We start from the raw sequence: 15,016 nt of genomic DNA, 5'->3' as shown, positions 1-15,016 counted from the left end.
AGGCCATCACAGATTTCCTGATGTTAAAAGCGGATAAAGGTACTCCCTGTGTAACTTAGATGTCAGCCATTGGCAGCTCATGCGTGACACCTGCGCTTGCTCAGGCCCTTTGAGGAGGCCACGCTATTCGTGAGTCGGCAGGACTATGGGATGAACGACGTCATTCCTCTGTTGCACGTCCTGGAACAAATGCTGTTAACAATGGCTGGTCAGGGTGTGGTAGACGTGGCGCACAGATCTCAACGCCACATGACCCCTGTGGGGGCAGGACAGGAAGAAGAGGAGGAGGTAGAGGAGGACATTGGTGCTCAGGAATTATTGAGTGAAATGGGTGGTTTTTCCACTCAGCGGACAGGAGTGGAGGAGCAGGAGCATCTGGTAGAGGAGGAGGAAGAGGAGACAGAGGACCCAGACGCACCGTGGCAGTATGCTGTGGAGATGGAGGCAGGGAGTCCCTCGCATTCCTTGGCACAAATGGCCCATAGCATGCTCGCTTGCTTGCGTAGCGACAGCCGAATAATAACCATCAGACAGAGGGATGACTTTTGGCTGTCCACCTTGTTGGACCCTCGCTACCGTTCAAAAATGGTGGCCTTTTTCACACCTGCTGAGAGGGAGGCCAAAATAATGTACTATAAAAACCACCTATGTAGTCAGCTGGTCTCTGCCTTTGTGCGCCAACGTCCATCCTCAGACACTGTGGGCCCTGTGCGCTCGCGTTCCGCTGCCATGGCAGCAGGGGAGGGGTGGGGTGGTAGGAGCAGTGGCAGCTCCACCAGCAGCGGCTGCCTCAGTCTGCAGTCGATGATGAGTAGCTTTCTTCACCAGCGCAGTGAGGAAACTACTAACCAGCCGCAGCAGCAGCAGCAGCAGCATCAGGTGGACCTGGAGCAGGACCTCAAACAACAGGCTTAGGCCTACTTGGACAGCACCCTGCCAACCGAGGTAGACAATCCCCTTGACTACTGGGCAACGAAACTTGACCTTTGGCCCCAACTAGCTGAATTTGCCCTTGAAAGGCTGTCATGCCCGGCCAGTAGCGTGGCATCGGAGCGCGTGTTTAGTGCTGCAGGAGGTATTGCAACTCCGCGGAGGACACGACTGTCCACCCAAAGTGTGGAGAGACTCACGTTTGTGAAAATGAATCAGGTGTGGATTAGTCTGGATTTCAAACCACCAGTTCCTGACACAACTGACTAAATCCGCCATGAATCATGCCCCAAACATGTGCCACTTTCAGGTCTCCTCACACTGCTGGTGTGTTCCATTTTTTGTCATAGGGTGCTGGCAGATTACGGGCCTCCCATAGCTGCTGCCAGGCCCCTAATCTGCCATGGGCCCCTATACCGCCTCCTCATGCTGCTGCCAAGTCCAGAGTCTCTCATGGGTCCCTGTACGGCCTCCCATTGCTGCTGTCTCCATCGCCACACTCTGCCATGTGCCACTTTCAGGTCTCCTCACACTGCTGGTGTGTTCCATTTTTTGTCATAGGGTGCTGGCAGATTACGGGCCTCCCATAGCTGCTGACAGGCCCCTAATCTGCCATGGGCCCCTATACCGCCTCCTCATGCTGCTGCCAGGTCCAGAGTCTCTCATGGGTCCCTGTACGGCCTCCCATTGCTGCTGTCTCCATCGCCACACTCTGCCATGTGCCACTTTCAGGTCTCCTCACACTGCTGGTGGGTTCCATTTTTTGTCATAGGGTGCTGGCAGATTACGGGCCTCCCATAGCTGCTGCCAGGCCCCTAATCTGCCATGGGCCCCCGTACCGACTCCTCATGCTGCTGCCAGGCCCGTAATCTGTCATGGGCCCCTGTTGTCACTTGTTGGCATATTCCGCTCGTTCAGATGCTCCTTCTCCTGCTACTCCTCTTCACGGATTCCGTCAGCAGTCTTTCTTGGAATCCGTTTCCAAGAGACAACAGTTTGCGAGCACGCACCCGACGGTGCAGAAGCTGAACGTCCTCCTGTCCAAGTTGCTGCTGCCAGGCTCGTAATCTGTCATGCGCCCCTGTACCACCTCCTCATGCTGCTGCCAGGTCCAGAGTGTGTCAATGGCCCCCGTACCGACTCCTCATGCTGCTGCCAGGCCCGTAATCTGTCATGGGCCCCTGTACCGCCTCCCCATGCTGCTGCCAGGTCCAGAGTGTGTCATGGGTCCCTGTACGGCCTCCCATTGCTGCTGCCAGGCCCGTAATCTGCCATGGGCCCCCGTACCGACTCCTCATGCTGCTGCCAGACCCGTAATCTGTCATGGGCCCCTGTACCGCCTCCTCATGCTGCTGCCAGGTCCAGAGTGTGTCATGGGTCCCTGTACGGCCTCCCATTGCTGCTGTCTCTATCGCCACACTCTGCCATGTGCCACTTTCAGGTCTCCTCACACTGCTGGTGGTTTCCATTTTTGTCATAGGGTGCTGTATGGCCTCCCATTGCTGCTGCCTCCACCGCCACACTGTGGCTCCACACTCTGGTTTTGGCCCCGTGACTGCCCAAATGAGTGAAGTGTGCGGTGATTCTAAGATCGACGGCACTCATCTGCATGTCATACTGACTGACAGTATTATTTCTCTTCCCCAGCAGACTCCAAGGGCATTTAAATTAAAGGTACAGTGTTCTGCACTAATATTAAGTCTCTCTGAAGCCTAGAAACACCCTTTTTTAAGTTAAATTCACAGCGAATATATTCGACTCGAATCGAAATTTTTCCACAAATTCGCCGAATCAGTCGAATCGAATTTTTGAATACTTCGCTCATCTCTAATCAGAATATATTTTGGCCTAAATTTATGAAGAAATGTGATTTATATATTTTTTTATTGAATATGTTTTATAGTAGGAATGACAAAATATGTTTTTTTATAAATTGCCTGGGTTATTTTTTATTATAGCGCAAAAAAAATAAAAACCACAGTGGTGATCAAATACCATCCAAAGGAAGCTCTATTTGTGGGGAACAAATGATATAAATTTTATTTGGGTAGAGTTTTGCATGACCATGCAATTGTCAGTTAAATGTTAGGGCTATATCGCAAAAAGTGGTCTGGTCAGGAAGGGGGGTAATCTTCTGGAGTGCAAGTGGTAATTCCTATGATCATCCGCTCTATCTGGTGGCTAAAATGTTGTATATTTTCTCACTGAGGTATTGCAAAATGCGATATTGCTTTTTGGCTACTAGATGGGGCCTTATGAAAACTCCTATTACAGAAATTACAGCCAAAATTTGTTGGGCATACTTTAGTGTGTGAAAAAAAGAATGAAAGAAGGCGCACTCTCCTTGTTCATTACAGTGATAAAAGGAAATGTATTATAATAAAACAAATGGATACTTACAAACCAATAGGTGATAAGAACAGAAAAATAGCCACAGATGAAGGTCCCAGACAGTGAGGATCCTATAGTGGACAGTGCTAACGTGTTTTGGGAGTCGAGCTCCCTTCCTCAGAGCTGCTTTAGTGTGTGGACATTCATCCAATGAATGTTTTATAAATAGACCCCTAAGTGTGTTAGACTTGAATAGTTTTTAATACATTTATGGTAGTACAGAGGCACAGTTTAGATGTCTAACTATTTTTATTAAGCTGTAACCTAAATCAAAACATGGAATTAGAATCGAATATAAACAAAAGGAAGATCATGAACACAGACAACAATGATGATTTTGAGCTTGGTGGTGATAGAATAAAAGTTGTAAAGCATTTTAATCAATGGTACCCTTTCATTAACAAGGAAGCAACTAGTAATGATGACATACTCCCCAGAATCGCATTTGGTAGCCACACAATGAAGACTCTTGAAAACACATTCAAAAGAAAAAAGAAATTACACTCAAAATGAAGATCAGACTCGCCCATACACTCAGTTTCTCAGTTGTCAATTAAGGCTGTGAAAGCTGCACACAACGAAACCGGGACAGAAAAAAGATCGACTCATTTGAACTTTGGTGCTGGAGAACGATTTTATGCATGCTGTGGACAGCCTGTAGAAGTAATAGATCAATTTTGAAAGAGGTCGGACCGATTATGACACTAGAAGCCTAAATGATGATGGGAAATAATGTTTGGAAAGATCAAAGAATCCAGACGAAGAGGGAGACCAGCTAGTAGATGGTAGGACACATTGACTACAGCTGTGACGAAGACACTGGAAGATCTCACCAGGCTAGCACAAAGCTGACTTCTTTTTGGAATTCTCATTTATCAATTAGCTAGGACTCGAGTTGATGGCACTTAATAATAAGTGAACTAACTTCTAATATGTTAACAATACTCCCTCCATTAGCAGAAATAATAGTGAAAGCAAAACAAGAGTCCAAATAAAAACAACAAATATGCAGGTTAAAAATTTAACCCCCCCCCCTCTCCATATTTACAGATCTTCAAACCCAAGTGTATTATATTCTAATTTTTATTTTTTCACTGATATTTGCACACAGTATAACCCTGCTTATACAGTATGTGGAATGTAAGGTACAAAAATGTGGCATAGGTTTTAATGAAGCTCAGCCCAAATTACCAGACACCAGCAGTAGGTGGTTGACAGCATAACCTGACAGCTGAATCTAAAAAAACAATGGCCCTGAGCCTTCTAGTCTTTATGAAGACTATGTAAATAGAAACAAGTCTGCAATGCATGGCTATTCTGCTCTCAACATGGGAATACTGTGCTTAGGCATAGGGAACTGCATTGTGGGACTGTGATGGGGAAATGTGTGTAATGTCTTCATTCACAAAGTAGAGAAACTGGCTCCAAGCATTACTAGATATTGGAGATGGTGTCATGTCACTTTTGTGCTGATAGCTTTTATTTACAGTTACCTGCTGCTGATGTTAGTTTTGCAACTTTATATATATATATTGTGGGAACTAGCATCAAATGGTAGAGCTTTAACCTCCCTGGCGGTATGATTATTTCAGATTTTTGGTGCTGAAAGCGGTACCATTTTTTTGCATGGAAATATGTATTTTTTTTATTGTAGGCTGTAATTTTTAGGAAAAACTCACTGAAATCTGTCCGAACAAGAGTCTAGTAAACATCCCGGGTATGATAAAATTTTAAACACAAAATCATAAATTATAATTTAATAAATAATCATAAAAATAATATAAAAATAATAAAAAATTTAATTCAATAATATAATCAAACCAAAAACACTGAAATGTGAAATAGAGCGCCAAGTTCGCACATTGCTGAGCTCAGTCGCAAAATCGTTTTCAGTTTCTGATGACGAATTTCCCCACGAATCATTATCACTCAATTCTGTAAGTGGTTCTGATTTACTATCGCTGTTCTCTAGCTGATCTAAACCGCTTTTGACCTAAAGGGACACTTTTTGGACGCCATGGACATTTCTCAGTTTCCAGGCAGAAAGAACAGACAAAATGCAGGCAGGGCGCAGGACAAAGCACTCGGGACAAAATGTATGTGAAATAGGTTGAAACAGCAATGTTTTACTGTGTAAAATAAAAAAAAAAAAAATGACATTTTTTTAAATTTTTAAATTTCCCGCCGCCGGCGGCGGCGGCGGCGCCCGTACGTCCCGACGTCACAGGGACAGGACACAGAAGCCGGATGCCGGCATCAGCCGGAGGAGATGGCCGGGGACGCTGCAGGGGACACATCGCGGGAGCGCTGGGTAAGGTAAGTGAAGAACACATGCCGGAGCAGCGCCGCATGGTATTCCCGAGTGTAGCTCGGGGTTACCGCTTTTGGTACTGAAATGTTACCCCGAGCTACACTCGGGAATACCGCCAGGGAGGTTAAAGCACATAGCCACTCGCGTTCTTCTTTTTTTAACTGCCTTTTTGCCCAATTTTATTTAAAAGAAAATTCCATACAATTTCCATACAGAGTTCTCAGCATTTCACTCTTCAAAAAAACACAAATATTTAGTCTTCTGGCTTGTATACACAATTCTGCCACTCTGGCCATCCACTTCAGGCTCACATCTGTCTCCTGCAGACTCCCCCCTAAATGGCTTATCTTGCACACAGCTAGCAGCCCCTTGCTGCTCTGGCTTCCACCTCTCCTAGGTGGAGCTCTCCTTACTCCAGGGCAATGACCTCCTGTCTGCCGGGGTGGAGCACAGAACCCTGGTTAGGCCTCTATAAAAAGGCCTGCACACACCTGTGCAATCAGTGTGCTGGCTGGTCACAAAACATGGACCCAGGATTGGAGATTTCATCCCTCCCAAATCGCTTCGAAATCTCCAGGTCTCAGGTCCCAAATCGGGCTTAACAAACCAAAGAGGAAACTGACAAACCAGTTTCCTCTGCATTAAGCAAACTGCCTGGAGCCCCTCAACCTGTACAGTTGAGAATCCTGGGTTATAACCTTGCTTTAGACCATGGCAGGATACCGCACTGCCACAATATATATATATATATGTATATACTGTATATATAAAGTATGATCATATGTTTGCATAAAATCTTAGATTGTGATCTCCAAGGAGCAGGCCTTCCTAACCCTCTTGTATTGAACTGTATTGTTGCTGTATTGTCTCCCGTTTTATTGTAAAGAACGGACAAACTGTTGGCGCTATATAAATCCTGTATAGTAATGATAATAATAATAATAAAATCTTCTCAACATTGTCAGAAAAATGTGGTCACTGAATCTTATGACCTTAACTAGTTGCCGACCGCAGATAGCCGAATGATGGCTAAACTGCGGCCGGCCAGTTGTGAGTGGACGTCATATGACGTCCTCCCAGAACGCGCTCTCCTGCGCGCCCCAGGGGGCGCGCACCCGGCGATCTCCGTGATCGCTGTGTCCTATGGACACAGCTGATCACGTGATGTGGTAAAAGGCCAATCATACCAGCCTTTTACCACGTGATCAGCGGTGTCCAATGACACGCTGATCACAGGGAAATGCAAGTGCCGGTTCTCGGCTGCACTTTCCTCACGCTGTCAGAACCGGCAGTTGTCAGAGCGGGGATCGGCACCGATCATCAAGTTCCGCCCACCTGTGCCCAGCAATGCGCCCACTAGCTCCGCCCACCTGTGCCCAGCAGATCACCCACCTGTGCCCAGCAGTGCACCCACCAGTGCCCAGCAGTGCACCCACCTGTGCCACTCTGCAGTGTCACACACCTGTGCCCAGAAGTGCCACCTACCTGTGCCCAGCAGTGCCACCCACCTGTGCCCACCCACCTGTGCCCACCAGTGCCACCCACCTGTGCCCACCCACCAGTGCTGCCCACCAGTGCCACCCACCAGTGCAGCCCAGCAGTGCTGCCAGTCAGTGCCACCAGTCAGTGCCCAGGGGTTGTGCCAGTCAGTGCCGCCAGTCAGTGCCCAGCAGTGATGCCAGTCAGTGCCGTCTATCAGTACCCATCATCAGTGTCACCTATCAGTGCCGCCTATCAGTGCTGCATATTAGTGCCGCCTATCCGTGACACCTCATTAGTGCTGTCTATCAGTGCCGCCTATCCGTGCCACCTCATTAGTACTGCCTATCAGTGCCCTTTAGTGCTGCCTATCAGTGCCCATCAGTGCCGCCTATCAGTGCCCATCAGTGCTGCCTCATCAACGCACATCAGTGAAGGAGAAAAAATACCTGTTTGAAAAATTTTATAATAGAAACAAAGAAACAAAGAAAATCTATTGGTGACTCTGCTTTCGATGCTCTGTAGGAATCTTAGTCAAGCAGCATGCAACTACCCGCCCCCCCCCCCACTACCATCACTTCATGGAGCATGCTTACAATGCACTGTAAATATCAGTATTATGGAGGATACAGATACAGGACTTTCCAACAGAATAATATCACGGCTACAATAAACTAAAGTATAAAATTCTGAGCAAACTTAAAAACAGTTTAAATATCTTGAGAAAATACAGACATGTTGGATCACTCATCAGCTTGTAGGCCCTCTAGTCACAGACAGGTCAGGCATTTCATTATTATACATCATTTCAACTGTGATAAGAGGAATTAAGTTTCATTATGAGAGGGGGCATTGCAAGCCACCTCTGTGGACATATTTCTCAGCTATCATTCCTTGGAGATGTAAGAAGCCATTGAGTGATTGAACTCACCAGCATCATTCCAAAGCAGAAATATTAGTTTAAAATGGACTGACCCTTTAACAAGCTAGTGGGTAATTGTATTAGCAGACAAACTTAGCCTTTACCCATTAATGAAAAAAAAAAGTTTAATTAGATTGTGTAACATTGCAAAGACTGCTCACCTTTGAATCGATCAAAGAATTTTGGCATTTAACCATAGAAGTTTTAATTGAAGAGGTATCATTTAGACACCAGCTGAAGATTGCTCATTTTGTAGACCACATTCTACAATGGAAAGATCAATCTGTTCAACATTGTACAATGTCACAAGCTGACATCCAGGGCACCAGTCTTAGCAGCCAAATCAATTTTTTTTACATTTGACTATTTAATAAGGTGTGTAGTCTACACAAAAGTTATTTTATCTCGAGTGCAGTCTTTATGTCAGGCAAAGTTGTTATGTAGCAAGACTTACTTTTTTTAAGATGAAATAAGGCTTCATCCTGGACATTTGCCTTTCTGCTTACACCAATGACACATTTTTCTTTTAAACAATGCAGTTACCACGTAGTGTATCCATCTTGTGCTAAAACTAAGTTGCCTACTATGACAGCCTATGTTACATCATATACTATGCATTATATAGCAAGGAGGAACTCCAAATTAACATCTGCAGTTTGGATTCAAGCTATGCCAATGCAAAGTGTAGTAAAGTGTAGTTTTGATATATTTATTTCAAACTGTTCACACTTAATCACTTCTTATTTGAGCATTGGGAAATATTGTAATTGTGGTGTAGAGATTTGGAGAGATGGTGAACTTTAGCTAAATGTTGTTTTAGGTGGAGATTTGAACAACAATAAAGTGATGTAACTACAAAACACAGGTGTATGGACCCTCCAAGGGGTTTTGACAGTCTAAGGTAATCTTGCTGAGTATTTCTCAGAAGACAACAAGAACTCTCCATAAACCAAACATTTTAACTGCCCTTGAGCAGAAGGGTATTCATAAAGTTATACTATTTACAAAACTGCTTAAAAGACAATTTTCATTTATGCTGTTATCTACAAGTTGCTATGCCTAGTAAATGCAAAGTTTAAAATTTAGGCTCCAAAGGAACCTTGACCGATTATTGATCATAAATGTGTACAGCTACATGCAGTTATTGTGTGCTGACGCCGTTATCTTTTTTTTCCAAAAATACTTTATTGTTTTAAGAGAAAACCAAAGCATTTAGAGCATGTACAGCCATGGATCACAGTCAAAACATAGACATGACATATTGCTTTCCGTTTCGCAGACGGGACAAATTGTAAACAGTTGTACAAGACGAAATCATGTAGAACAGTACATCCAACATAGAAAGTAACATGGTGGATACCAAGAGGAAAATGGATAAAGTGATGTTAGTGAATGTTATCTCGTCCTGACTCTCATCAACTTTTTAATGGTGAAGTAGTGTGATGGTAGGGGTAAGGGTAGGGAAAGCGTTGGGTACTGTGACGGTGATTGTTTACGTATTTATAGCTAGGGTATGTGCTATGGTTGAAGTCAGTCATATCTGTGTGCTGGTAAATGCTCTATTTGGTTGGTAGAGAAGAAATGATACAGGGAAATAACAGGTGTGAAGACAAGAGGTTAGAAAGAAAAACAGTTGTAGAAAGAATTGTAGGGTGAGATGTTGGGGAAGAGAAAAAAAAAAGGGGAGGGGGGGATCTGATGCCGTTATCTTAGTCCTCATGCACACGGGGCGTTTTGATAATGCGGTAACGTTAGCTGTGTAAAGTCACGTTAAAAACGTGAGTTTTTCAGCTTTTTTTTGTGTTTTTGCATTAGCGTTTTGCTGCGATTAGCAGCGTTTTCCCACATTTTTTAGCATTTTTCTACCACAAAATTTTTTTTTCTGGGTCAAAAATGGTCCAAAAAGGCCGGTTTGCAATGTTTTACCACATTTTACCGCGTTTTGACACGTTAGAGCATTTTTACAGCTAAAAAACTCCTCTAAAAACCTACTAGTCCTGTTTTTTTTTCCAGCCAAAAAACGTCCCTGCCAAAAAATGTTGATTACAGTCTATGTGTACATGGACACATAGGATAACATGCTGGGGGGTTTACTAGCTGTAGAAAAAAAAACATCAAAAGCCAAAAACAGCAGCTGTAAAAACGTCCAGTGTGCATGAGGATATTATACCAAACAGATGTTGTCGCCAGAAAAAAAATATGTATATATAAATATATCTGTATACATACTGTATATATATATATACAGTAGAACATGTTTGCAGGAGTTGAAAAATACACAGGAATGACTGGTTGTAAGAGAATACTATGACCAACAAAAATAAATATTCGATGTGTGATACTTCATTATCTCATCAAATTAGTATAAGGGTTGTGTACACATTACTATTCAAGGTATTTATTAATATAATGTTTTTTTTTCCTAGGTGGGAGGCCATACAATGTTGCCGATTCGCTGGATGCCACCTGAAAGCATTATGTATAGAAAATTTACCACGGAGAGTGATGTGTGGAGTTTTGCAGTTATCCTTTGGGAGATTTTCACATATGGAAAACAACCTTGGTTCCAGCTCTCAAACACAGAGGTACAATTAATCATTGTTACTACTATGGCAATTATGAGTATTTGTGAAATATTCTTCTTGGTTCATGTGGCTAATACATTGTACTCTCTGTACTGTGCAGGGATTGTTTCACAATTTTAGTTATAATTAGATATGGTAAAGTCAAGGAGGAGGAAGCAGCACATGAAAATGTCAACCCTTTTTCCCTTTGATCTATTCGAAAGTATTCCCAAACCAGCTGGATGATATAACACTTTATAATGTGTTCTGGCTCTGACCTGAGACCTTCTGTGCATTGTACATGCCTGCAGTCACTCTATCAGAAGAAGAAAACTACACTCACCGGCCACATTATTAGGTACACCTTGCTAGTACCAAGAAAATCTCCCCACACCATTACACCACCACCAGCCTGAACCGTTAATACAAGGCAGGATGAATCCATGCTTTCATGTTGTTTATGCCAAATTCTGACCCTACCATCTGAATGTCGTACCAACCAGTCTGCCCATTCTCCTCTGACCTCTAACATCAACAAGGCATTTTCGACCACACAACTGCCGCTCACTGGATATTTTCTAGTTTTTGGACCATCCTCTGTAAACCCTAGAGATGGTTGTATGTGAAAATACCAGTAGATCAGTAGTTTTTGGAATAGTCAGACCAGCCCAGGGGCGGACTGACCATTTGGAAACTCGGGCACCGCCTGAGGGCCTAGGGTCAGTAGGGGGCCCCATGAGATGCCCCTGGTACTTTTTTCGTAGGCTTTTTTGAGTTTGGGCAAGGACACAGGGGCCCCATGATCCCCTATTGCCCGGGGGCCCCATGAGTTGTCAGTCCGCCCCTGGACCAGCCCCTCTGGAACCAACAGTCATGCAGCGTTCAGTCATTTAAATCCCATTTCTTTCCCACTCTGATGCTCAGTTTGACCCTCAGCAAGTCATCTTCACCACGTCTAGATACCTAAATGCACTGGGCTGCTGCCATGTGATTAGCTGATTAGCAATTTGTGTTGCCAAGCAATTAAACAGGTGTATCTAATAAAGTGGCTGGTGAGTGCATATAAAGCTATGTACACATAAGAGTTCAGTCCAAGTTCATATTGTGGATAGATATGCCACAGCCTCAAATGTATCACACTGGCTGAAAAGTTTTATGGTCCAGAAACAGTTGAATAAGATGGCTTACACTTATGTTTCCCCTAAGAGCTGATCCCTGCCATTTCTGATAATTTTTAGAGACTCTTTAATAATTGACTTGGTACCAATAGATTGGTGCAAGGCCAAAGTGGTGCCTGTATTTAAAAAGGGATCAAAGTCCTTAATACGTAATTACAAACGTATTAATTTAACTTCTATAGGGAAGAGGAATGAGATTGGATACAGTCTGAACCCATGTTTGACCAAACTCAGAAGTCAGCTGTCAGTGCTGGGCCAATGCATTGTAGGATGTCCCACTGTATGTCCACAAAGGAGTAGGGATGTTGATCAATATAGCCATGTGGCCAAATTAGGTCAATGATGTCATGAGCATCCTCACTCCTTTGGGTATGTGCATCTCTTTAGACCAGGAATGACAGCTGCCTTCTGCGTTGATAAATGCAAAGTGTTCTATCATTGGATGAGGTGGAGCGATAGGGCAGTGATGACATGATCTCCATCTTGTTCAATCAGGGAACACCTTGCCTTGATTGAGAAATGGTGCCCATGCCAAGCTAGCAACCTCTTGTCTTCACAGTGCATCAGGACAGCCACCTGGAAGCTAGTAGAGATCACTGTAGCAACTAGACATGTGCATTTCATTTCAGTTTGTTTTTCAGACCAAAATGTACTTTTTGGAGATTCAGATGTATACGAATCCCTGAATGAACATAGTAACGAATGTCAACTTATCCAAAAAAAGTTGCAACAAAATTAACAAATGTATTCTTTTCATTTATTTCATTCGGATGATGTCACATGATGTGATATTAGTTCGGCCCATGGGGAAATTAAAGTGTTACTAAACCCACAACAGTAAAATCAGTCTGTATATGCAGTAAAGCATAACTAAGGGGTTAATCCTCTGCATTGTGTAAAAACGCTGTTTGATCCTGACTTCTCTGATCCTCCCCTTTTTCCTGTGTCCCCTTCTTATCTCCTGATAAGACATATCATGTGGAGTCACTTTGCACATGCTCAGTTTGGTGTGTATTGCTAGGGAGGTTTTTTATTTTTTTGAGAGAGTGCATGTGATCAGCACAGGACCAATCAGCACTGTCCAGACAGAGGTCAGGGGTACAGACAAATGCAACAAAATTCAGATCCATTCATGATCTAAATCCAAGATATTGAATAAATTAAAAATGTAATTAAAGTGTTACTAAACCCAGGACCCTGCATTTACTAAATCTGGTCTCCCACAGTACACAGAAAATGGAAATGCAATTATTGTAGTAAATATAAACTGCTAAATACCTTTTCTCATAAGCAGTTAGAGCAGTCTTGTGACTTTTAGCAGTGTCCAGCTGAGCACATGTTAAAGCTTGTAGGATTTTCCATTTTGCTGTAGGAGGATGTAAAACCCCTGACCTCTGTCTTACCAGTGCTGATTGGCCCTGTGCTGATCACATGCACTCTCTCAAGAAAAAAAAAAAAACCTCTTTAGCAATACACACCAAACTGAGCATGTGCAAAATGCCTACGGTTCAGTCTGTCTTATCAGGAAATAAGAAGTGGTCGCTTGAAAAAGGGGAGGAACAGAGAAGAAGCCTTTTTACACAATGCAGAGGATTAACCCCTTAGGATCCACAGTGAGTATAACAAGCATGCTTTACTGCATATACAGACTGATTTTACTGTTGTGGGTTTAGTAACACTTCATGTCTTCTGAATTTCTTTTGGATGTGGTGCTCTTAATACCCACTCCCACCAATATTTTTGTGTAAAAGTTTCAGCTTTAACATCGCTGTGTTAGCTGCATTGTTTTGTTTTTGACAATGGCTGGAAAAACAATTCAATATCTGGAATTCTGCTTTAAAATGCATAGCTATTCTGATGCTCTTGAAGCAATTTTAATAATTAATTGAGGCTTCAAAGCCGCTTCCTATTAATTCACTTAAAGACATATGAGTGCACACAGAGTTAAATATGCATTTCCATGGACTGCTGTGAAAAATGAATGATGAATAAACAAAATAATGGGGATATGGAAGTCGATAAAATAGCACCAAAAAGAGAAAAAGAGAAAGCAAGGAATGGATGGGGGGGACTTTCTGACACACAGATAGGTGGATATTCAGTGGTCATAGGACTAGCTGTACATTTATACACAAGGGAAATTAATATAAATGCAACCCTCCTAAACATTAAATTACTTCTGCCAGTACAGAAAACTGACAGCCTTACTTTACAGACCAGAGAACAAACAAGAGCAATGTCTAGTCTGATTACATCTATAGTATGCTTCTTGACCAGTGAACAGAATCAACTGAACAGCCGCAGTAGAGGCTGAAGCTCCGGTCATAAATAAACACAGACATGTTATTGTAAAGACTGTTAGCTTTCTGAAGGGGACTGTTAATATATAAAAGTCAGTTTTATTCACTGTTCAAAAAATGAAAAGAATAATGATTTTCTGTTTCATAGTTCTCTATGAAAAGTATCTCTGCAGCAGGTTTCATACAAGAAAGGATCCTTTGCCATCATATGATCTGTTAGAGCAAGGGTTCCTCCGGGGGATGCTAGGGGGTTCCTTGAGCAATAGGACATTTCTGACTCCCAGATAAATAACCATTGACACCAATTATCTTGTTAGCTAATGTATTTGTAAAGTGGAAAAATGAATGATTAATAAACAAAATAATGTGGATATGGAAGTGGATAAAATAGCACCAAAAGAGAAAAAGAGAAAGCAAGGAATGGATGGGGGGACTTTCTGACTTCAAACTAAAGTCCAATGTAAGGGGTATTATTTGACTACCAGTGTAAGGACCCCTTTTCCAAATGATCACCAGTATAAAGGGTCTTTCTCCATCTGACCACTAGAGTGGGGCCAGGTTTCACTGCCTGCATGCTTTTCTGGAATAAATAATTATTTGTTTAATGTAATTATTACTCAAAAACAGTTTTGTCATATTGAGCAGCCCTGGGAGTAAAATGGGCTAAGTAACCCTCATTCCTTATTTTTTGTTTATTTTCGTATATTACCATACTCTTCATGCTGTTGTGAGTAGACTTGTGCAGGGCTAGACTAACATAGGGGCTATTTGAGCTGCAGCTCCAGACCCATACCTTAATATAGGCCCTGCTGCCCAAAAAGAACAGGCTGCACATGGAAAGCAATGGGCCGATGGGGAGGGATCTCCTGCATTCCGTACACACCACCTTAGCCGGGTGGAGGGATTAAAAATGGGCGCCGGGTGGGCAGTCCGAATATTCA

General features: G+C 43.1%; 1 protein-coding gene across 2 annotated transcripts in view; it reads left to right on the top strand.

Moving 5' to 3' along the window:
* Nucleotides 1-15,016, top strand: part of NTRK3 (neurotrophic receptor tyrosine kinase 3) — a 979,065-nt gene that overhangs the window by 952,443 nt on the left and 11,606 nt on the right. For both annotated transcript variants that reach the window (XM_089687661.1, XM_089687660.1), the window contains exon 17: nt 10,460-10,618. In XM_089687661.1, coding sequence (XP_089543787.1) covers nt 10,460-10,618 — 159 coding nt within the window. The remainder of the gene's footprint in view (nt 1-10,459; nt 10,619-15,016) is intronic.

Source organism: Staurois parvus, unplaced genomic scaffold (genome assembly GCF_062004578.1).
Source record: "Staurois parvus isolate SC_StPar_1 unplaced genomic scaffold, SC_StPar_1.0 ptg000432l, whole genome shotgun sequence".
NCBI classification, from domain to species: domain Eukaryota; kingdom Metazoa; phylum Chordata; class Amphibia; order Anura; family Ranidae; genus Staurois; species Staurois parvus.
Note: the sequence above shows the minus strand (reverse complement) of the source record. Positions and strands in the feature narration are given on the sequence as shown.